Source organism: Mastomys coucha, unplaced genomic scaffold, assembly GCF_008632895.1.
Source record: "Mastomys coucha isolate ucsf_1 unplaced genomic scaffold, UCSF_Mcou_1 pScaffold11, whole genome shotgun sequence".
NCBI lineage: Eukaryota > Metazoa > Chordata > Mammalia > Rodentia > Muridae > Mastomys > Mastomys coucha.
In genome coordinates, this window is record NW_022196893.1 from 7,071,644 (window position 1) to 7,091,738 (window position 20,095).

The 20,095-nt window shown below is 54.1% G+C and overlaps 3 protein-coding genes across 14 annotated transcripts in view; 2 read left to right on the plus strand and 1 right to left on the minus strand.

The window, feature by feature from the left end:
• The window catches only part of Spatc1 (spermatogenesis and centriole associated 1), a 24,655-nt gene extending 21,774 nt beyond the window's left edge, over nucleotides 1-2,881 (plus strand). For all 8 annotated transcript variants that reach the window (XM_031347172.1, XM_031347135.1, XM_031347115.1 and 5 more), the window contains exon 5: nucleotides 2,372-2,881. In XM_031347172.1, the coding sequence (XP_031203032.1) occupies nucleotides 2,372-2,701 (330 nt within the window). In that variant the 3' untranslated portion in view covers nucleotides 2,702-2,881. The remainder of the gene's footprint in view (nucleotides 1-2,371) is intronic.
• Nucleotides 2,882-4,553: 1,672 nt separating this feature from the next.
• LOC116074508 (sphingomyelin phosphodiesterase 5-like) lies at nucleotides 4,554-7,034 on the plus strand. 2 transcript variants are annotated; one of them, XM_031347087.1, is made up of 6 exons: nucleotides 4,554-5,544; nucleotides 5,647-5,719; nucleotides 5,918-6,058; nucleotides 6,128-6,217; nucleotides 6,308-6,507; nucleotides 6,583-7,034. In XM_031347087.1, the coding sequence occupies exons 1-6, from the start codon at nucleotides 4,687-4,689 to the stop codon at nucleotides 6,670-6,672; spliced, it is 1,452 nt and encodes a 483-aa protein (XP_031202947.1). In that variant the 5' UTR covers nucleotides 4,554-4,686; the 3' UTR covers nucleotides 6,673-7,034. The 2 variants fall into 2 exon arrangements, with proteins under 2 accessions (XP_031202947.1, XP_031202954.1); XM_031347094.1 differs by having other exon boundaries at nucleotides 6,359-6,507.
• On the minus strand, nucleotides 6,735-19,520 carry Oplah (5-oxoprolinase, ATP-hydrolysing). 4 transcript variants are annotated; one of them, XM_031347041.1, is made up of 27 exons: nucleotides 19,236-19,520; nucleotides 16,483-16,706; nucleotides 16,207-16,398; nucleotides 15,634-15,733; nucleotides 15,421-15,544; nucleotides 15,287-15,308; nucleotides 14,866-15,031; nucleotides 14,619-14,757; nucleotides 14,471-14,538; nucleotides 14,090-14,355; nucleotides 13,475-13,587; nucleotides 13,216-13,386; nucleotides 12,903-13,040; nucleotides 12,678-12,816; nucleotides 12,429-12,541; nucleotides 12,092-12,243; nucleotides 11,600-11,760; nucleotides 11,406-11,507; nucleotides 11,145-11,319; nucleotides 8,563-8,747; nucleotides 8,309-8,455; nucleotides 8,076-8,210; nucleotides 7,773-7,922; nucleotides 7,518-7,675; nucleotides 7,274-7,434; nucleotides 7,058-7,155; nucleotides 6,735-6,918 (listed from the first exon to the last, which is right to left on the minus strand). In XM_031347041.1, the coding sequence occupies exons 1-27, from the start codon at nucleotides 19,468-19,470 to the stop codon at nucleotides 6,772-6,774; spliced, it is 3,981 nt and encodes a 1,326-aa protein (XP_031202901.1). In that variant the 5' UTR covers nucleotides 19,471-19,520; the 3' UTR covers nucleotides 6,735-6,771. The 4 variants fall into 4 exon arrangements, with proteins under 4 accessions (XP_031202901.1, XP_031202897.1, XP_031202905.1 ...); XM_031347037.1 differs by having other exon boundaries at nucleotides 15,113-15,308; XM_031347045.1 differs by lacking the exon at nucleotides 19,236-19,520 and adding an exon at nucleotides 17,253-17,411 and having other exon boundaries at nucleotides 15,113-15,308.
• Nucleotides 19,521-20,095: the final 575 nt, after the last annotated feature.

Genomic DNA, 20,095 nt, shown 5'->3' on the forward strand with positions numbered 1-20,095 from the left:
AAAAAAAAAAAAAAGGCAGGGGGGTGGAATAAAACAAGCTATCCTAATAAAACATACCTCCTAATGCGGTGCCATGTGATAGGACACACAGATGTAGGTGGGTCTGTGTGTGGATCAGTGTGTGTGAGTGTAGGCACATTTAAGGTCAGAGGTGCCATCCCCTGGTGCTGTGGGTCTGTGTTTTGCCTTGCTGCTGGGGTGCTGGGCAAATGAAATTCGGAGCGCTAGACTGTGTTTACCCTGCACCTCCGCAGGGCTCCATTGCAGTGCCAAAATGCAACCTAGGATGTGGGAAGCCTAAGCTGGGGTTCCCCGTCTCCCAGGTATCCAGTCACAGCTGGTAAAACATACAGAGGAAGCCAGGAAGTGGTGGCACATGCCTTTAATCCCAGCACTTGGGAGGCAGAGGCAGGTGGATTTCTGAGTTTAAGGCCAGCAGGTCTACAGAGTGAAATACAGAGAAACCCTGTCTCAAAAACAAAACAAAAATAAAAACAAAAACAAAAAAAAACAAAACAAAAAAAAACCAAAAAAACAAAAAAAACATGTATAGAGGAGTCAGGTATGAAGGGTCTGGGTCAATGGGCCTTCGATGAAGAGCCTGGGACCCAGGGCTCCCTGGGAACGGAGATGGGTCTGGGGGTTGAGAACAATGAGCCTGGAGCCAGGGGAATGGGAACTCCAGCTTGGTTCATCGATGAAAGTCCTTAGCTTGGCAGAGGTTGCCTGGGAGCGCAGAGGTCCCTTCTGTGGGAAGCTTAGGCTGCAGCTCTGTAGGTGAGGGCCTGCTCCAGGCTTCCACAGCAGTTCTTAATGAAAGAGGCAGTCCTTGGTTCCAACCTGTTTATTGATTGTTCATTGTGGAAAATGGGTGCATATCACCTCCTCAGGGTGGACCAGAGATGAAATACTTTTTACAGGAAGGAGTGTCCAGAAAGGGAAGCTTATGGTTAAACCCTCAGGGCCTCTAGATAACTCACTGGCATGGAGCTCTGTTCTGGGATGTGGGACTGTGATAGAAGTGGGGACTGTGGTCATGTGTTCTAGGCCAGGCATTGATAGGGAGTAGTAGGGAGATGCCATCTCAGGTAGGTCCCTGGGTGCCAGGGTCTCAGACCCATTCAACCTTACCGACCTTACCTTTCCTGGCACTGTCCAATATCCCACATGGAGCTGAAGTTAGAGGTTATCCCTGCCATGGGTTCTGGGACTCAAACTCAGTCTTCCTCCTCCTCCTCCTCCTCCTCTTCCTCCTCCTCCTCCTCTTCCTCCTCCTCCTCCTCTTTTCCTCTTCCTCCTCCTCTTCTTCCTACTCCTTCCCCTTCTCCTCCTCTCCCCTCTTCTTCCTCGTTCCCCCTTCCTCCTCCTCTGCCTCTTTCTCCCTCCTCTCTTTTTCCTCCTCCTTCCCCTCCTTTCCCCTCTTCCTTCCCTTTCCCCTTCCTCCCCCCTCTTCCTCTTCCTTCCCCCTCCCTCCTTCCCCCTCCTTCTCCCCCTTCCTCCTCCTCCTCATTGCACTCCTGCCTACCAGACAGATTTGCTTTCTTAGACAAATCATCCAGTGTGCTTGGCTACAGAGAACTAATGTAAACAGATAAGGATTTATTATAATATTAAGGTCCTCAGCTCCAGGAAGGACACAAAATTGGGCTTGCCGTACTGCCCAGAAAAATGTCAACACACCAAGGGACTTTCCCAGTGGATAACCAGGGGCACCAGTCCCAAGACAGCCCATAGATCCAGGTGCCCCCAGTTGAGTACAGCTGTCCCTGGTGCTCCCCAGAGACCTGCCCACCTTCTGTGTGGAAATGCCTCTTCCCACATGGAAGTCGCACGGGCCTGTCAGCATCACCTGCCTGGTAGAAATGTAAGTGCCTTGACCACACAGGGGCCTTGGGAAAGGCGATGTTCACCAAGACCTTCCTGCCCTCTTAGAACAGTGTCATTCCAGGTTAAGAGCTTTCCGTTAGCTCTTGGGAAAGCCTACAAACTCTGGGGTCAGGCAACCTGAGAGTAGGAAGAACTCCCTATGCTTCCTTACTAGAAGCCACATCACATTCCCTGCCCTCCATCCCTGGTGGCTTTAAGCTAGTCCCATACATCTGGTGGAAGGAAAAAACAGTGAGACGTGCATGTCTCCAGAAACTTTAGGAAGCCCCTCTGGGCCTGCCTGAGTTGAGTTTTGGGGGGCCTTGACCTCAGGCTCAGCCCTCTGGACCTTTCAGGGACCAAGGCTTCTCCTCCCTTGGCATCCTCATAGCCATACTTAGTAATTTTCTTCCCTTAGCCTCTCTTGCCCATTCTTCCTGCCTGCCTGTGAGCCAGAGTAGTTCGGGGGGTGGGGGGTGTCCCTGATGTCCACTCTCCCCAACAGGCCTCCCTAAACCCCAGTAACCACAAGTTGGATGAGGACCTGTGCCAGAAGCTCACACAGCGCTACGTGAGCATCATGAACAGGTTGCAGAGCCTAGGCTACAATGGACGGGTGCATCCGGCACTGACAGAACAGCTGGTGAATGCATATGGCATCCTTCGTGAGCGGCCCGAACTGGCAGCATCTGAAGGTGGCTCCTACACTGTGGACTTCTTGCAGCGTGTGCTGGTAGAAACTGTCCACCCCAGCATGCTCACCGACGCCCTCCTGCTGCTCTCCTGCCTCAACCAGCTGTCCCATGATGACGGCAAGCCTATGTTCATCTGGTAACATCGGTGCCCGGCTGGCCCAGGCTCACTTCGCCCTGCAGGCCATTGTGCATGGCCATTAAAGTTTCCCACAGACACTGGTCACTGGGCCCACGCCACACCTTCCTGCTCCTGTGGGGTGTCTCACCAGATGCCTTGCCTGCCCTGGAGGCTCATATTCACATTACAGCCCCCTTGGAGAGACAAATCTATCTCTGTCTTTCTAAAGGGATTGAATGAAAGGCCCCAAATTCCCTTTTTACTTGGTAATGAAAGCAGAAGTTCTGGGAGTTGGACCAAAAAAGAGGGAGTTGGAGCCAGAACAGGGAAGGAATGATGGAGAAAGAGGGGGAACTTTCTGTCCTTAGCAGAGACCAGGGGGTAGGGAGTGTTGGGGCCTTGGGGCAGGACAGTAGAGGTAGAGAGCCAGATGCCACCTCATCCAATCCTGGACAGGAGAGCCAGGGAGATGGCAGCCTCTTGTAAAGATGTCCAAGGTCTGGGAAAAGGATGGGTTCTATCTAAGTATGGGGGATCAGAGCTGACCAGAAACTGAAAAACATGGGTTGGGGGATAGGGCAAGGGATTGTGGAAGGGGGGACCAGGAGCAGGGGGGCATCAGTGGGGATGTGAAATGAATAAATAAATTTAAAAAAAAAACCTGGGTTGGAAAAAGAAAAAATTTGGGCCCAATGGGGGAGGGGGTGTTGGAATCAATGGGTAGACTGAGATTGGAAACGTTGTCATGTTACTAGAAGAGTGGAGACCAAAATGGGGTTAGTTCCTAAGAAGGGCAGTGTGGAAAAGCCTGGGGTAGTTTCTGGCTTGCCTGAAGGTACAGGTGCTAGGGCAGTGACAAGACAGAAAGGAATAAAAGAACCAGGGACTTAGAAAACTTGTGCGTGCCAGTCAAGGAAGAGCATCAGAGCCTTGGGGGCAGAACTCAAACAGGAATCTATCAGTACCAATACAACTTCTGGTTAGAAGATGCATGGGGTGCACTGGAGTCCTCCAGCTGGGATACCACCTCCTCTGCGCCCCCTGCCCGGTTCTGCCCACACCAAACAGCTCATCAACAGCTGCTCCATCCAAAGCCTTTCCACTACTATCCTGGCAAGCTGGGTGAAGACAAACCTGGTGGGTAACTTAAGAGACACTGACGTTGATGTCAAGGTATATGCTGGCTCACAGCTGGAATTAAGGAGTCAGACTTCCAAGGGGAGTCTAGAAAGTCTGTGAAAGGGACAGTGTCAAGAACCTAAAGTCGAGATGGGCGGTGCCAGTACACGTCTTTAATCCCAGCCATCCAGAGGCAGAAGGCAGGCAGATGGATCTCTGTGAGTTTGAGGCCAGCCTGGTCTACAGAGCAAGTTTTAGGACAGCCAGGGTCACAAAAACTCTGTCAACCCTCCACCACCCCGCCCCCCAAAAAAACAGAATTAAAAAACTTAACTCTGTCACAGGGCTCATAGAATGGAGGATTTCCTTTTACCTGTCTGGGCAAAGCTGCTTCAAAGTGTAGGGCGAGCTGCCTCAAGTGTAGAACTAACTGTCTCTCCCCGGGCTTGAAACTCCTTAGTCACAGCCTTTGCAGGCCATCGGTGCTAAATCTCTGCACTCAGGAGCCAGGCACCGGATTGAGAGACTGTGGTGAACCTACCTGGCTGGGTAGCCAGACTGTAAGGTGTTTTGGAGGGGTGAGGGGAGGGAAGAGTAGGCGGGGCCCCAAGTTTTTCTCCGAAGCACTAAGTGGACCCGGCAGGTACAAGCGGGAGCTGGGGCGGGGCTGTAAAGCTCGGGTTTCTTTCGTTCTTTCTTTCTTTCTTTTTAAATTGTCGTTCGTTTCCCAACCGCCACACAAGTTCTGAGTGGGTGGGGCCAGTGACCTGCACTCCGGCTCGCGGGGCACCGGCCATTACGAGCTGTGCGCACAGGTTGTGCCATCTGGTCTTGACCTCTGGCAGCTTGTGTGGTTTCTGAAGGATTCATCTCTCACGCTGGAAACCAATGAGTCTCCTTGAGACTTCGCGGCGAAGGAGCCCAGTGTCCCAAAAGGACTGGCCCCAGACACCCGACCCCTTGAGGGCTTCGCCTTTCCCGAACCCAGTGCTGCAGGGCCTCTACAGTTTATCCCGTGTGCTGCTCTTCCCGGCTTACTGGTCTCTGGACCGGTTGCTGGGCTGCTGGGCACCAAACGTGCGATGCAGCAGCTTGTGGTGGTTCAAACTCGTAGCAGGAAGTGGGGTGTTGCTACCGCTGGTGGTGGTCAGCCTACCCATGGCGTTGGTCGGCCTTGTACTCTGGCTGCCCCTCCAGGTCTGGCGCCGCCCCTTCTGCTATCAGCCCCCTCCCGCATGCTGGGTGTGGCCACAGCCCTGGCACCCGCTGGCTGAGCGCCGGCGCTGCTTCGTCTTTCTCACTGCTAATCTGTGCCTGTTCCCCCATGGGTTGGCTCAATTTAACAACCTGAGGCACAGCCAGCAGCGCGCGGAGGCTATTGGGGCCACACTGCTAGATAGCTTTCGACCGTCACAGTATGAGGTTACCGAATGCAGCCAACCGCCGCCTAGGGTGCCTAGTGGTGTGCTGAAGGCCACATTGCCTATGGGTTTGGACTTCGTGTGTCTGCAGGAAGTGTTCGACCTCCGCGCAGCTCGTCGTCTTGTCCGCGTCTTGGTACCAAATCTGGGCCCGGTGCTATATGACGTGGGCACATTTGGCTTGGTGACCGGGCCGTACATCAAGATACTGGGCAGTGGGCTTCTACTGGCTTCGCGCTACCCGTTGTTGCGTGCCACCTTCCATTGCTTTCCTAACGCTCGTCGTGAGGACGCCATGGCCTCCAAAGGTCTACTATCTGTCCAGGTACTAACCCAGGCTGCAATGAGCCCCAGCGGGGAGAGAGTAAGCAGTAAGAGTTTAAACAGGAGAGCAGAGAGACCTGGAACTGTGTGGGTGGTGTTGCAGGCGCAGCTAGGCATCCTGGACGGGCGCCGCATCGTGGGATACCTTCATTGCACACATTTGCATGCACCCTCCGGTGAGCCCTGCAGGAGGGTTTGGAATGTGGCTAGCCCCTCTTCTCTCCTTTGAAGGCAGTAAGTCCCTTCACCTCACCAACGTTTGTCCCAATGTTCTCTGCCCCAGACATCTCAAGAAATGCCTGGGTGGTTTACAGATCAGGACCCGGGTGTGGTCGTAGATCCCTACTCTGGGCTAAGGCAATCTCATCTCTTAGAGGATGGACATATTCGCTGCAAACAGCTGACGATGCTGCTGGAATGGGTGGAGGAGTTTGAGGCTGAGAGCCACCAGAATGGTGATGCTGTAGCATTCAGCGTCCTTCTGGGAGATCTAAACTTTGACAACTGCTCACAAGGTAAGAAGCTGGCGCAGGTGGAGCCAAGAGACCCAGCTCTGCCCACTAAGAAATTGTTTTCCTCCACAGAGCATGCGAAGGAGCAAGGACACAAGTTCTTCAGCAGTTTTCAGGACCCCTGCCGGCTAGGCCCTTGCCAGGAGCAGCCTTGGGCTTTGGGTACTGTTTCTGGGGAGGCGGGAGAGCAGGCCTGTGGGATGTGTCAGCTAGGCTGCCTGCCATTGATTCTGCTCTCCCTGGACCCCACAGGGACAATCTTAAACTCCTCCATGCTACACCACTCTATTGCCTGCTCCCCAGAGATGCTTCGGAGGGCCTTGCAGAAGGAAAAAGGGCGCCGCCTCTACCTGGCAGGACCCCTTCATGGAAGTTACTCAGCTCACTCCTGGAAGGGCCGGCGTCTGGACTACATCACCTACCGTGGAGTACCCGGGAGTCGCCTGAGTCCAGTAAGTGCCTCAACTTCCGGGCTGCTGGGCTTGCTCTAACTGAAAACAGCTCTCAACTTGACACCTACCCCGCAGGAGGCGGAGCAGGTGACATTCAGTACTGCGTTTGCCGGACTCTCGGACCACTTGGCTATGGGCCTGAAGCTTCAAGTTGTATGCTCCTGACGCTGGCGCACAGACAAGGGAATGACTATCGAGAAAGACCACCATGGGGAGCGGGAGCCCAATAACTGTGCGACTCAAAGGATCTTTATTGTGGGGCACTCATACAGCTTCCTGGGCGCGGCGGTACTCGTATACACTGCCCCGCTCTGGGAAGGCTGGAAATAGCGGGGGCGAGCCTGGTGGTGGCGCTGGGTCCTCTGGGTCTCCGTAGCCCCCACCCCCAGGCGTGTGGAGGCAGAACGCATCCTGCAAAGAAGAGCAAGTTCAACACAGCTGTGGCCTTGTCCCAGTTAGGACACAACAACTGAAACACCCTATTTCCGTTTGGGAGCCAAATTAAATTTTTGTATCCCTGATCACCACACAGGCTTCCTCCCTCTCTTACCCCGGGGTACACGGTCACAGATGTCTTGCCGCCCAAATTCACTGTGCGCCCATCTTTTCTGATCAGAATGTTTAAGCCGCGAGCACCAGGCTCTCCCCCTATAGAAGAAGAAAGCAAGGAGGCTGGGGGTCAAGAGAGGTAGGGGTAGGGAGATGGGGTCCTAAGGTAGCAGCAGCAGAGTAAAAGGGGCCGGGAAGAGCTGGGGAAACGACCCACCGTGGAGGCCGTAAGGCTGGAAGGCGCGGCGCTCCGTGAGCACAGACAGCAGCGCTTCTTCCCGGAAGACCAGCTCTCGGACTACACCATCACCTCCCCGGAAGCGGCCTCGGCCCCCCGAGCCTGGCCTCAGCTCAAAGCGGCGCAGGATAACTGGATACCTGTGCAGGTGAAGGGCACAGTGCATATGAGCACGGGCTCATCTCCCAGATCAACTGCCTAGCACCGAGTTCCCTCAGCTCACCGGCTCTCCAAAATCTCTGGGTCCGTAATGCGTGTGTTGGTCATGTGACTGTGTACACCACTGCGCCCATGCCAGCCAGGGCCCGCGCCCGCTCCACCAGCCACTGTCTCATAGTAGCCCATACGGGCATTGCCCAGGGTCACATTGTTCATGCAGCCCTGATAGAAGCAGATAAGATTATTTGGTTGGTGGGCGCATCTACCCCCACCGCCCTGTTTCCCAGCAGCCCCCAGACCTGTGTCCACTTTACTACACCTGGGAGGCTGCACAGGCCCCAAAAGCCCCCAGAATGACATCCACTACTCGCTGAGATGTGAGCACGTTGCCTCCAACCACTGCTGCCTCTGGGGATGGATCCAATATGGAGCCTTTGGGAATTATGACATTCACAGGAGCCAGGCAACCCTGGTGAATGACCGAGTAGTTAATTAGGGCTCAGATAAAAATTCCACCACCCTAGGTTCCGTTCATATTGGGCTGCCTTTGTTTTTGGGCAAGCCTCAAGGTGACCTCAGACTTAAGGGCTTCCTGCCCGCCTCACCGCACACCTCTACGAACCTGGTTAAGTGGGATGTCACGGCCCACTAGACATCGCAAGCAATAGATGAGAGCAGACAGTGTTATGGCTCTTGGGGCATTGAGATTGCCAAACACCTCAGACCCAGAACCACTGAAGTCAAATACAGCGCTGCCCTATACTCAGGAGAAAAAAGGTGCAACTATCAGCAATGGAATGGGCCTCACTCCAGAGGCCAGTGCCAGTGCCCGCCCCACTTCTTTTCCAAGCGAACCTGATTCAAATTGATCTGAACACGAAGGCAGATGGGAGAGCCGTCATCCATGTGATCCTCTGCAGACACCTCCAAGGGCAGGCCCCTGGCCTGTCGGGAAGTTCCAAAAGCCCGAAGCATGTCTCGCACTGCTAGTTCGGCATTTGCCTAGTAGAAATAAGGTTCGGCCCAGCCATGCCATCTGCAGGGTGGCCCACCACCTACCTTGGCGCAGCCATAACACTGCCCATATATGCCCCTGTTCGCAGGCCCACCTGAATATGGCCCATATAGGCCTGCACCACATCTAAGCCATACTGTCCGATCAGCTCTCCCACCAGCTGGATGCCTTTCTGGTTAGCCGCCACCTGGGCGCGAAGATCCGACAGGTTGTCATGCAGGTTCCTGGTTCCACTGCAGCCAGAGATCTTGCCTGGTGCCCGTAGGGCCTCTGTCACCGCTGGATGGATAGGGTCACAAACTGAGCCATCTCCCATGCCCTCAGGAACAGATGCCTGTGCCTGCCTGTTCCGTAACCACAAAGGAACACTGGGCACGTTGATCTCCCTATTGACCTTTTGCTGACATGCCCCACCACACACACACCACACACACACACACACACACACACACACACACACACTTTACAAATTCCTGGACTCTGAAGACTGTAGGCTTGCTCCAACCTTCTGCTGAGCCCTCTTCTGCAGCCCAGCACCTAGAGCACCTTTGGCAAGAAGTTGTGCCAAAGACTTCCCCGGAGCTGGAAGTGGCTTGGGAGTGGGTGGGTTCATCCCTTAGCAAGCTCATCCATCTGCCTTCTCTAGGCTTCCCTCTTGCAGAGTGATAACACTATGAACCCCTTGATTGTGTTATTTACTGAAAAAACTTTCTTGTGTGGCTCAGCTCTAGCATACACCTTTAATCCCAGCATTTAGGAAGGCACAGGCCTGTAATCCCAAACAATGAAGGTAGTTAGTTTGTAGAAGGAAGCAGTCATGTTTGAAAATGACATCTAATTTGAGCAGCAGACAAAATGACAAGAGATTTGACAGAATAGGATATGCCCAACTCTCACAAAAAGAGGAAAAGGAAGCTACTTAAGAGAGTGGCGCAGAGGGAGAAGGAAAAGGCAGTTTTACTGGGACAGTTACGGAGAGACAGACTGCAGAGAGAACAAACTAGACACAGGTGAGAAGACAGAACAAACCAGAGACTGAGGAGCCAGAAGATTGGACATATTGCCAAAGTTAGTATGAGTCCAAGCAGAACAATTCAGTCAGAGGCCGAGAGAAGTCAGATTGAATCAGTCAGTTCGGAGAGGAGTTGGAGCCAGAACAACTGAGTTGAACCAGCCAGTCAGAGCTCAGAACTACAAAGGGTGAGCTTATTTAGCAGTAAATCTCAAAGGCTGAAAACATTCTAGGCCTAGGTAAAATAAGAATGTACAGAGGCTAGACGCTTTGAGGACTAGGCCTAGGTTAGCAGACTAAGGCGGTAAGCCATGGAGATGACAATTACATCAGGCAAATAGAAGATGCTCTTACATTCCCCTCTACTTCTCACAGGAAAAGTCTGTCTGCCGCATGCCCCCCACATACCATATCCTGCCTGCTCTATCCTGCCCACTCCCACTGGCCTCCAAGTACTTCAAAAATGTAAGGCAGCACAGGGCTGAGATATGCACGGCTTGGCACCTAACAGCACTTGATGCTCTTGAAGAGGATCCAGGGCTGGTTTCCAGCACCCACACAAGGGGGCTTATAACTGCCTATAACTCCAATCCCCAAGGATCTTATGCTCTCTCTGATCTCCAAGGACACCTGCAGACATGTGGTATACTCAGCCAAACACGTACACATAAATCCTATCAAGCACTATCAAGGAAGTCCTGTCATCTTCCTGCAGTTTCTTATAGCCTACTCCTGCAAACTGTGCCATCTATCCCCAAGAATATACCACACCTGGGGAAAAGTCCTCACTTTCCAGTCTTGGTCAGGCCTTCTCTGAGGTCTACTGGCCACTTGGACTCTCAGCCATGTGTTTACACTTGCGTCTCCGTGATCAGCTCCCCGATGATAAGCTTACCCTATGTGCCTGTGGGTTACCCATACTCTCTACCATGCCCTTTTCACCTCAACTCCAGGATGCCTTTCTTGAGTTCTCAGACCCCTGTGACCTCAGAGCAAGGCTGTCTCTCCCAGTCTTTCACCTTGCCTGTAGCTGCTCTATGCAGCTCAGTGCAAAAGCTCCATCTTATAGCTATCCAAGCCTGACCCCACAATCTCTAGATTGTACAAACTTTAGTTTCCCAAACAGTTTCTTCCATCCTCTACCTTCTGGATATCCACCATCTTTGAGGGCGACAGCAGCTGTCCCATCTGGCCACTCTAGCCAGCCTCAGGGTACTCTTCAGGTAGGTATGCAAGCAGATGATCCTAACTCCAGCTGCTCCACTGTCCAATGACTTAAGGCCCAGACGCACACAGCTCCTTCTGCTGAGGATTCTGTAGCCTCAGTACCCAGTGTGGTTGGCAGCAGCTGCCAACTTTGAAACTACCTCTCCTCTACCCTCTGCCCACTTAGGTGTCTTGGCCAACTCCCCACCCCAAAATCAACTTCTAGGAGGTCATCTTTGGTCCAGGTAGAAGTCATCTCAGCTCTTCTGCATATCCGAGACAATTTACCACTGCACTGAGAGGTCACCACTGTCTCTATCAAGCCCAAGGTAGGCCTGGGCTGGTATTTTCAGGACATATCAGCTGTGTATCAGGATTCTGCCCAGCCTTGTCTCTGGTAGCAGCCACACATCCCTGCCTGCCAAATCCTCACTGTGACCCTTTTCCGGCTCACTCACCTTCTTCCTGGAAGACTCCTCCCTGGACCAGTTTGAAGGATAGAAAAACGGCACCTTCCTGCTGCAGTGTGGTAGAGTGGGGAGGCATAGAGCCTGGCGTGATACCTCCAATGTCTGCGTGGTGCCCTCGGCTAGCCACGTAGAACACAGGCCTTGACTGGCCTGGCCAAAACACCTAAGGGGTGAACAGCAGTTGTCAGGGGCACCAGAAACCTCTGTCCTCCTAACACTAGTCAAGGTGTCCCCCTAACTCTTCCTCACCGGTGTGATGACAGTCAGGTCGGGAAGATGGCTTCCCCCTGCACTGGGATGGTTGCTAAGCAGCACATCACCAGGATGGAGGTCAGCTCCCAAGTGCTGAATCTGAAAACAGGAGACACATACAGAGTGGAAAGGGGAGGTGAGGTCACGGAGCAAGGGAGGGGGCAGAAGGGAAGATGTCACTGTCACCATACCTGGAACTGTACAGTCTCTTGCATGGCACCCAGGTGCACAGGAATGTGGGGAGCATTGGAGACGAGGCCCCCATCTGGCCCAAAGAGGGCACAGGAGAAGTCGAGGCGCTCCTTGATGTTGGTAGAGATGGCTGTGCGCTGTAGGATGCGGCCCATCTGCTCTGCGAGGCACAGAGTGGCCAGGTGGCCCCATCATCCACATGTATAGCTCCAAGAAAGAGGCACAGGACCCACAGGGTCAAGGCCTCCTGGGCCCAAACCCAAGACCCAGCAGCTATTCCTGTGTCAATTTCAGAGCCAAGGCCACACTGCCCACCCCACCACCAGTGAGGATTCTGCCCTTCCCTTTGGCACACATCTGCCAGGTTACCACAAGCAATGAGAGTCAATGCTGTCAGCTACCCTGTATTTTTGCCTCGTATGCAGCCATTCCCCACTATGTCCTACATTATACATGCCAGCCCTATGAGGAGAACAGCAATGTCTACTCACCAGCAATGCTCATGAAGCGGTGTGAGAAAATCGACAGCTGGATGGGGTCAAGCTTGGTATCTGCCACACTAGGAGCCTCAGCTCCCACAGAAATTCGGATATCCCCTCTCTCAGTCACCTCTGCTTGGCAACCTGGTTCTACAAGGATGGTGCTGGGGGTGGCAGGAGACACAGAGGAGCTACAAGAAGGCTGGCCACAACCGTCCCGAAACCAGAGATGTCAGTACTCCATATCAGGAAATACCCCAGGAATGGAACCTCTGCAGCCCTGGGCCAGGGGATCTGCTGTGGTGGGCCCTGCAATAACTCCTCCAAGGCTCTACCAATCCAGACTTACCTGTTGTTATCAATGATAAGGCAGGGCCCTTGGAGCTGGTGCCCAAAGCCTAGTTCTCCTAAAAGGTACACAGGCGTCTCCTGATAACCCTCTTCAAAGTAGCACTGGGTCACCTGCAGAAGGTGTGGAATGAGCTCAGCTCCAAGAACATTTTTCCTGAGGCCTCTCAGCACGGCTGGACCTCCCCATCAACCCTTGTTCCCTGAGATCCAGAGGATGTAGGTGTACCAGCACAGCAAGGCCTCTAACCTTTTCCACATGCGGAGGTCCACTCTGGATTTTGGGGGTGTCTTTCAGCTGAAGTCCACTACGGCCAGTTCCCCTCACACGCACGTCATCTACCACCACCGAGCGCTCAGGAATGATGAAACCAAACTCTCTCATGTACCTGCACCCATCCATCCAAGAGAGCAATGAGGACCAAGCAACCAGACCAGCAGGCTACAGGCTGGACTCACGGGAGGACACAGATACCTCTCAACAAACGCTGCTCCGAAGTCACCAGCACGGGGTGAGCAGGCTGTGGCTGGATGCTGATGGGCAGACACCATCAGTGCACAGTCAGTGCCTTGGTAGCGAAGGTGCAGGAAGCTCTCGGTGCTGATCTGAGACCTGCAGAAAGCAGGTTGGGGTAGTTACCCAGTACTATCTGAGAGAAACTTTCCTGCTTCCTCAGGCACCATGAGACCTAAAGACTCAGGAACATCTGGGAAGTCATCCAGTGGTAGACCACCAAAGGGGAGGTGGAGACAAAGCCAGTGCTGGGTTCAGTGGTCCATGAGTTTACCTAGGGAAGCCCTGGGCCTGCAAGGCTTCCACACACTGCTCCTCCAGACGGCTCAGTCTCTGGTCCAGTTGTGCAAAGGTTTCAGGTGTGTAAGACAGGGCACAGGGCTCCTGAGCTTCGTGAACCACATCTGCCAAGGCCAGTCCCAGTGCTGACAGCAGCCCGCTGTGCCTGCAGAAATGGGTGGCACGGCAGTGTGGGGACAATATTCCAAGCCAACTCTCTCAGCCAAAGGGCACATGCCCATGTGCAGACCTACCTGTGAATATGCACAGTGTCCATACCCAGGGCCCGGGCAATGGCACAAGCGTGTTGCCCTCCAGCTCCTCCAAAGCAAGCCAATACATGGGCTGAGGGGTCATGGCCTCGTGCCTGGTGAACCAGGAAGGGTTAATAAATAATCTTTCATGCACTTGACAGCCCCCCACCCTGCCCAATCTCTGTGGAGGGTGCTTCTGGTGCCTTGATGGAGAATCTGTGTTTACTGATGCTGAAGGTCCTCACCCCCCGTTGGTTTTTGGTCTATCAATAAAGATGCCAGGGGTCAATGGCTGGGAGGAAAGAAAAAGGCAGACAGGCTAGGAGAGAGGAAGAGGATCGAGATACTTGGGGGAAAGAGGAAGAAGGGAATGCTGTAGTGGGAGAGAAAAGCCAACCAGCTATGGTTGGCTTTTACATTCCAGGTAAACGGCCTCTGGCCTCTGGCCACTTCCCTGACTGGGCCTGGGGTGGCAGGGGAAGATTAAGAGTGCCCAGTCATTGTGCTATCCAAGGCATTTCAAGATTAACTGGTGTGTGCCACATTTCTGTTGGTCTGAGAGAGTACAGGAGCAGGGCTAGGGTGGACAGGTGATGGTAGGCGGAGGGAGCATACCTGCGTGAGGGCACGGATAGGCCGGCACATGGCTTCATTGGCAACACGCACAAACCCCATGGCCACCTCCTCCAGACTTAGTTGGGAAGCTGGGCAAGGTCCACTGGCCAAGAAACTGTTGACCTCAGTGGCCACGGCCTCCAGAGCCTTTCGGGAAGCCTCGGGAGACAGTGGCTGGTCTTCTCCTGGCCCAAAAATACAGGGGAAGGAGGCAGGCAGCAGGCGACCCAGGACCAGATTAGCATCTGTCACTGTCACAGGACCCCCTGGGAAGAAGGAACAGAGAGTTGGAGACTAGATATGCAAATCAAAAAGTGGTCATCAGGGACAGGCCTAGAACACCATGGGGAGAGGCCCAGCAAGGCAGAGGCTAGCCCTTACCTTTGCGGTAGCAGGCAGGACCTGGGTGGGCACCTGCTGACTCTGGACCAACCACAAAGAGGCCAGACCTTGGGGGATAAAAGGCTGGAATTAGAGGTGCAGGGGATAAAGAAGTTGAGAGATTGTAACTGAAGAGATAGGAGCTGACCTGAAGAAGAGGCGGGAACCCCCGCCAGCTGCCACCGTGTTAATGTCCAGCTGTGGGGCCTGGAGAGTAACACCTGCTGTGCTAGCCTCAAAGACATGCTCAAACTCTCCAGCATAACGGCTCACATCTGTGGATGTGCCTAACAGCGGACAAGATGCTAGGAGTCACCCCCAAGACCTGAGCCCCCAGCATCATCCAGCTAGACAGCTGAAGGTCTTCCCTCACCCACCCACTTCAGCCTTCATACCTCCCATGTCAAACCCAATGACAGGCTGACCACCTTCCAGCTGGTAGGTGGTAGCTGAATAGCCAACCACACCGCCAGCAGGGCCAGAGAGCACCGCCCGGGAACCACTGAAGGCATCCATGGGTGCTAGACCACCATCAGAGCGCATGAAGAGTACTTGGACATTCTGTGGGTGGGGAGAGGGGACAGTGATATGCTGGGCAGGTGCAAGCCCAGGGCCTGGAGCAGGGTGGTCAAAAGGCCTCACCTTCAGCTGGCCCTGGAAGCCTCTGCGGAAGCCCTGCACATAGCGCTGGATGGTGGGAGTGAGATAGGCATCTGCACAGGCTGTATGCCCCCGGGGAACAATTCGCACCATAGGCATGACTTCCGAGGACAAGGAGACATGCGTGAAGCCCAGCTCCCGGGCCAGTGCACCCACCTGCTGCTCGTGCTGGGCCCACCTACAAGGAGAACCTGGTCGGGGAAGGGGGAGGCTCTGTGCCTCCCACCCAACCACCCTTCCAGCTTTCTTCTGGACCCAGCCTCCACCCACAGGAAACAGCCCTCACTCACGTGTATGAGTGCATGAGTACCACTGCCAGACTGTGAATGCCTCGAGTCAAGAGCCCCTCCAGCTTCCCACGCAGGGCTCCCAGATCCACAGGCTGCTGTATCTCTAGCAGGTCCCCTGTACGGCCTGAAAAGAGCCCATAGCCCCCATTCAAAAGTTGTTAGGCTCTGCCTACCCCAAGAACCTCACAAACAGGATGTCAGCACCGTCCGCACCTTTGACAGGAGAGCCGGCACCTGGTTCTCCACGGTAAAACACCACTCGCTCGTCCACCTCCAAGACCTCCTCATACAGTACCTCTGGCATGGGCACAGCCTGAGGGCAGGCAGAGGCTCAGAGGAGACCTAGGCCTGAGGGTTCTTTGGGGTCCTGCATGGCGTCACAGTGCAGGCCAGAGGATGTATCTCAAAAAGCTAGGAGACAGTCAAAATGGCCCAACAAGACGATTTCTCTCTCTACCCAAGCCCCTAAGTAGGTGGAGCCAGCACCCTAGCCCAAGAGGGCAGCTTTTTCCAGGAATTCGAAGGTGGAACCTCCAAGCTCTCACCTTGAACTGGCAGAATATTCCCATGCCAGCCTGGAAGTATGGGGACACAGGTCCTGCTAACAATGCACAGTCTCCTCTAGGCCTACCACGTAGTGGATGTAGCCATCGTTGCCTCTAGGCCTACCATGTAGTGGATGTACCATGTAGCCATCGTTGCCTCACAAACCTCCCTACAAGGCCTTGGCTTCGGGCAAGAGTGCACAAGCGTCACCTAGTGCCCAGTTGGCATGGGAGAGCTCACCAGGTCAAAGAGGTCTGGGCGGGCCTGAGTGCCAATGTGCAGCAGGTCTCGGAAACCGCGAGTCACCAGCAGGGCCACCCGTTCTCCCTGACGTTCCAACAGTGCATTGGTGGCCACGGTGGTACCCATTCGGATGCTGGCGATGCGACTGGTGTCTAACGGGCGGCCTCGAGGCAGCAGCACACCCTCCTCCTGGGGGATCACATAGTCAGTGTGAGACCTCAGGTTGGGGTCTCCTAACACCTCCCCCCTGCCCCGTCACTGGCCCTGGCCCACCTGCTCCAGAATTCGGCGGATGCCCTCTGTGGGTGCATCTGCATAGTTGGAAGGATCCTCCGAGAGCAGCTTCAGGACACGCACATGCCCTCCTGGGCACTGGGCAAAGACATCTGTGAAGGTGCCACCACGGTCGATGGCAAAATGGAAGCGCCCTTCTGGGCTGCCCATGATGTTGAAGCTGGAGTCCGGCAGTGGCTCTTCAGCCGGTAGCCCTGGGAGAACTGGACAGAAGAGCCTGTCACTGGGAGTGAGGGAGTTGGGGTTATGTCTGACGGGGGTCTGGTTTCTAAGAAGAGGCTGGGATGGGAAAGAGATGGATTCCGAGTCTAGGAAGTGCCTTGGAGAGGAGCCATAGGGTAGCTCTGGATTTGGCAGGAGCTGCAGGACCCAGTCATAGGGTGGCCAGAGTGGAGTCGGAGCCAGTCAAGCCCATATGCCAGTCCAATGTCCCTGTAGCACAGGACTGAGAGTCCTGTTGCCGATAGAAAGCCAGTACCTGGACTAGAGGTAAAAGGACCCGGGAACCCTTTCGTGCGGGAGGAGCCTGGGTTCTTTCCGCAGGAAAAGGCATCCGAGCTAGGCTGGGCAGGTAAGAAATAGCTCCACTTCCCACTTTGCTCAAGTTTCCCAGCCCAGGCTTTATAGCCACTGGAACCCGACAGAACCCGTACAACAGTAGGGCGAGGCTGAAAGGAGACTGGGAACAGCAGAGCCCTGAGGGGGAAGTAGGAAAGGCGGTAGCAGTAGCAAGTAAATTCTGCACAGACCCCACCCGGCGGAGTCCGCTCCAGTCTTCTCTCGCTGCGCTTTCCGCAGGCCCTGCCCCCACCTCGGGGAGGGGCCTGGAGAAACACACCCCCACCCTCCACTCCCCCCACAAACACACAAACACACACACACACACACACACACACACAGACACACACACACACACACACACACACACACGGCGTGCCTGGCCCTCCAGATTACGTAACTGCGGGCCGGGCTTGAGCACCTCCTCCTTCGCTCAGAGCGATCCACGGATTGAGGGAGTGAGTAGCCCTCGCCAGCTAGGGGCGGACCCAAGGCTTTGGCTCAAGGGCACCTTGGTTCTCGGAACTGCTGAACCTCTCTGCAAGTTCTGGGTCGCCGAAAGTGGGCGCCCTTGATACCCACCTTCAGGTCTCTAAGTCACTGGTTGCACCCTAAAGTAACATTTCTGTTGTACTCAGACTGTTGTTCCCCAGAGTGGGAGGACCCAAGGCGGGAGATGGGTTGGGTGGAAAGGACCCGGCAAAGAACAATGGAAGGTAGGAGGCCCTCTTATTCAGCAGCAAAGTGGCACAAAGAACAAGAGGCCTCTGCACACATCCCACAGTCAACCCTACAGTGTAAAAATGGCTCGGTACAGCTAAATCTGGCGCCTCTCCTGTAATGAGACCAACAGACACCTGGAACGGGCGTCCCCTCACCGAGGACAACTGGGCAACTTCTCTGTGTCCCTCTACTCTCTTGTTTATTTATTCAGCCTTTAAGTGGACCTCACTTGAAGGAGAAAGTGCACAGACAGAGGAGGACCCAGGACAACCAAGACTTATAGGCAGGGAGAGCCAGAATTGGTTTCTTGCTTTGAGGTTCCTTGAGGGGTTTTAGCCCCAGGAAAGCAGATCTTTCTTATTAGGCCAGCATTTCTATTCTTTCGAAGATGGAGTCCAGGGAGCCTCAACTGTGCTGGTTGAAGCCAGGGCCTCTACAGGCAGAGCAGAGGCTTGGGTTCGAGTCAGGCCTGAGCCATTTAGCATCCAGAGTGAACGGATATGGGCCTGTGAAACTATCAGCAATGTGTGGTGGTGATGCTGCCCTACAAGGGTGGCTCCCGAGACCATAGGAAATCAGTTGAACTCAAAGGCCTTTCCCCTTGTGCTAGGCCAGATATCAGACAGCTTAGGGCACACATTCAAGCCTCCCAGGACTAAGTGTACTGCTGGCTCTCAAGGCCCACATGGGCCTAGGAGACTAGGGTGCAGGTGAGCTGGTTATGTATTAGAATTGTAAGCTCTGGGCTGCATGCCACATTTCATGAAGGCAATGCCTGGTGCCCCTGGGCATTCTAAACCTGCCCTCATGTCCCCTTCTCATTTTGTGGATGCCAGAGTAAGGTGTATAGCCCAGCAAGATTTTCATTTCGAAACCAAAAAATAAGAGAGGGCTGGATGGTAGCCCAGTGGTAGATTACTTGTTTAGCACACAAGAGGCCCTGAGTTCTGTTCCTAGTATGGAGAGAAAAAGAAGTGTGTGTGTGTGTGTGTGTGTGTGTGTGTGTGTGCGTGTGTGTGTGAGAGAGAGAGAGAGAGAGAGAGAGAGAGAGAGCACCCAGAGCCAGGAGACAGTCTTTTCTCAACCTCTCTCTGCCTTGTAAGAACCTTCTGGTACCCGCTTTCCTCTGCATCAATCTCATGGCCACTGGCTACCACTTAGAGCATTTGCATTGACCGTTCCTTCACTTGGAAAGCTTGCCCCAGCCTCATGACTCTTATTTCATTCCAGCTCTGCTCCATGTCCTCAGAGGTGTCATCTCCTCTCTCCTGCATGGGTTCCCAAGACGTCACCCTACCCTCATCCCTGGGCTTGCTCCAGCTCCCTCTACCGACCACCAGCACCCAATGAGGAACAGGCAGCCACACTCCCCAGGGCCAGGGTTTTGCATGGCTTCTTTCCATTTGAGCACACGTTGGGTAAGAGAACTCTGAAGGATGCCTGTGGCTCACCTCTCTTGACATCCTTGAATCCAATCGTCTTCTGCTTCTGCAGCTTGGGAGTGGCAGTCGGTTCTGACAGGAAGCTGGTGCTACAGAAACTTAGGCTGTTGCCCCTGCTCCTAAGGACAAGCTTTAGCTCTTGGTTTTCCTGGATGAGCTGCACCAGACGCCGTAACTCCTCATTCTCTTGGGCCAGCCGCTGTATCTCCTGTCGTAGGCCCTCATAGCTGCTGAGAAGGGACATGCCCAGGGGCAGCACAGCAGCTGGCCAGTGGTCTGTGGACTGGCCAGGAAAGAGAGGCTCTGCCATTGTGAGGTCAGCATCTGACCCCACTTCTGTATTCCAAGACGGCTAGGCCCAGTCTTCCTGGCTGCAGCAGGTTTCATCTGATTTCTGGCTTTGAAGATGCCCAGACACTACCGTAGGTCTATGGATTTCTTTATTAAGCTCTCCCTGGAAGATGGACATTTCTCTGAGACAGCCTAGTTTAGATATGTCATGGAAGATACTTCAGGCATCTCTAACATCTACCCTGCACTGGCCCCTGGCTACAGCCTCTGGATCATCATGTGAGATTATGGATCTGGGCAAGTGGGTGCAATGCCTGAATCCAGGGGTTGTGCAGCATCTACGGAGGTCAGGGAGAGAGGGTGGGTGTTGGAGCTATGTTGCAAGGGTAGTTGGTACAGCCTTGGTAGACTGAGAAACTCAATGGGCACATGGGAAAGGGATGGTGGCAAAGAACTGGACCAAGCAGCAGTGGCCTTACCCACAATGACAAGGGATTTTTATAAATCCAATGTTATTTTACATTGGACTTTTATAAGGGACTTCCTTCCATCCAGTTTGTCTTGTAAATTATTATTCC

Coding starts and splice junctions, on each gene's coding strand:
- LOC116074508 (XM_031347087.1), top strand. CDS start 4,687: ATGAGTCTCCTTGAGACTTCGCGGCGAAGGAGCCCAGTGTCCCAAAAG. Junction 5,720..5,917: donor ACATTTGCATGCACCCTCCG/GTGAGCCCTGCA, acceptor CTCATCTCTTAG/AGGATGGACATATTCGCTGC. Junction 6,218..6,307: donor GGAGCAGCCTTGGGCTTTGG/GTACTGTTTCTG, acceptor TGGACCCCACAG/GGACAATCTTAAACTCCTCC.
- Oplah (XM_031347037.1), bottom strand. CDS start 19,470: ATGTCCCTTCTCAGCAGCTATGAGGGCCTACGACAGGAGATACAGCGG. Junction 8,748..11,144: donor AGGAGTCTTCCAGGAAGAAG/GTGAGTGAGCCG, acceptor CTATCCATCCAG/CGGTGACAGAGGCCCTACGG. Junction 6,919..7,057: donor CTGTGACCGTGTACCCCGGG/GTAAGAGAGGGA, acceptor TCTTCTTTGCAG/GATGCGTTCTGCCTCCACAC.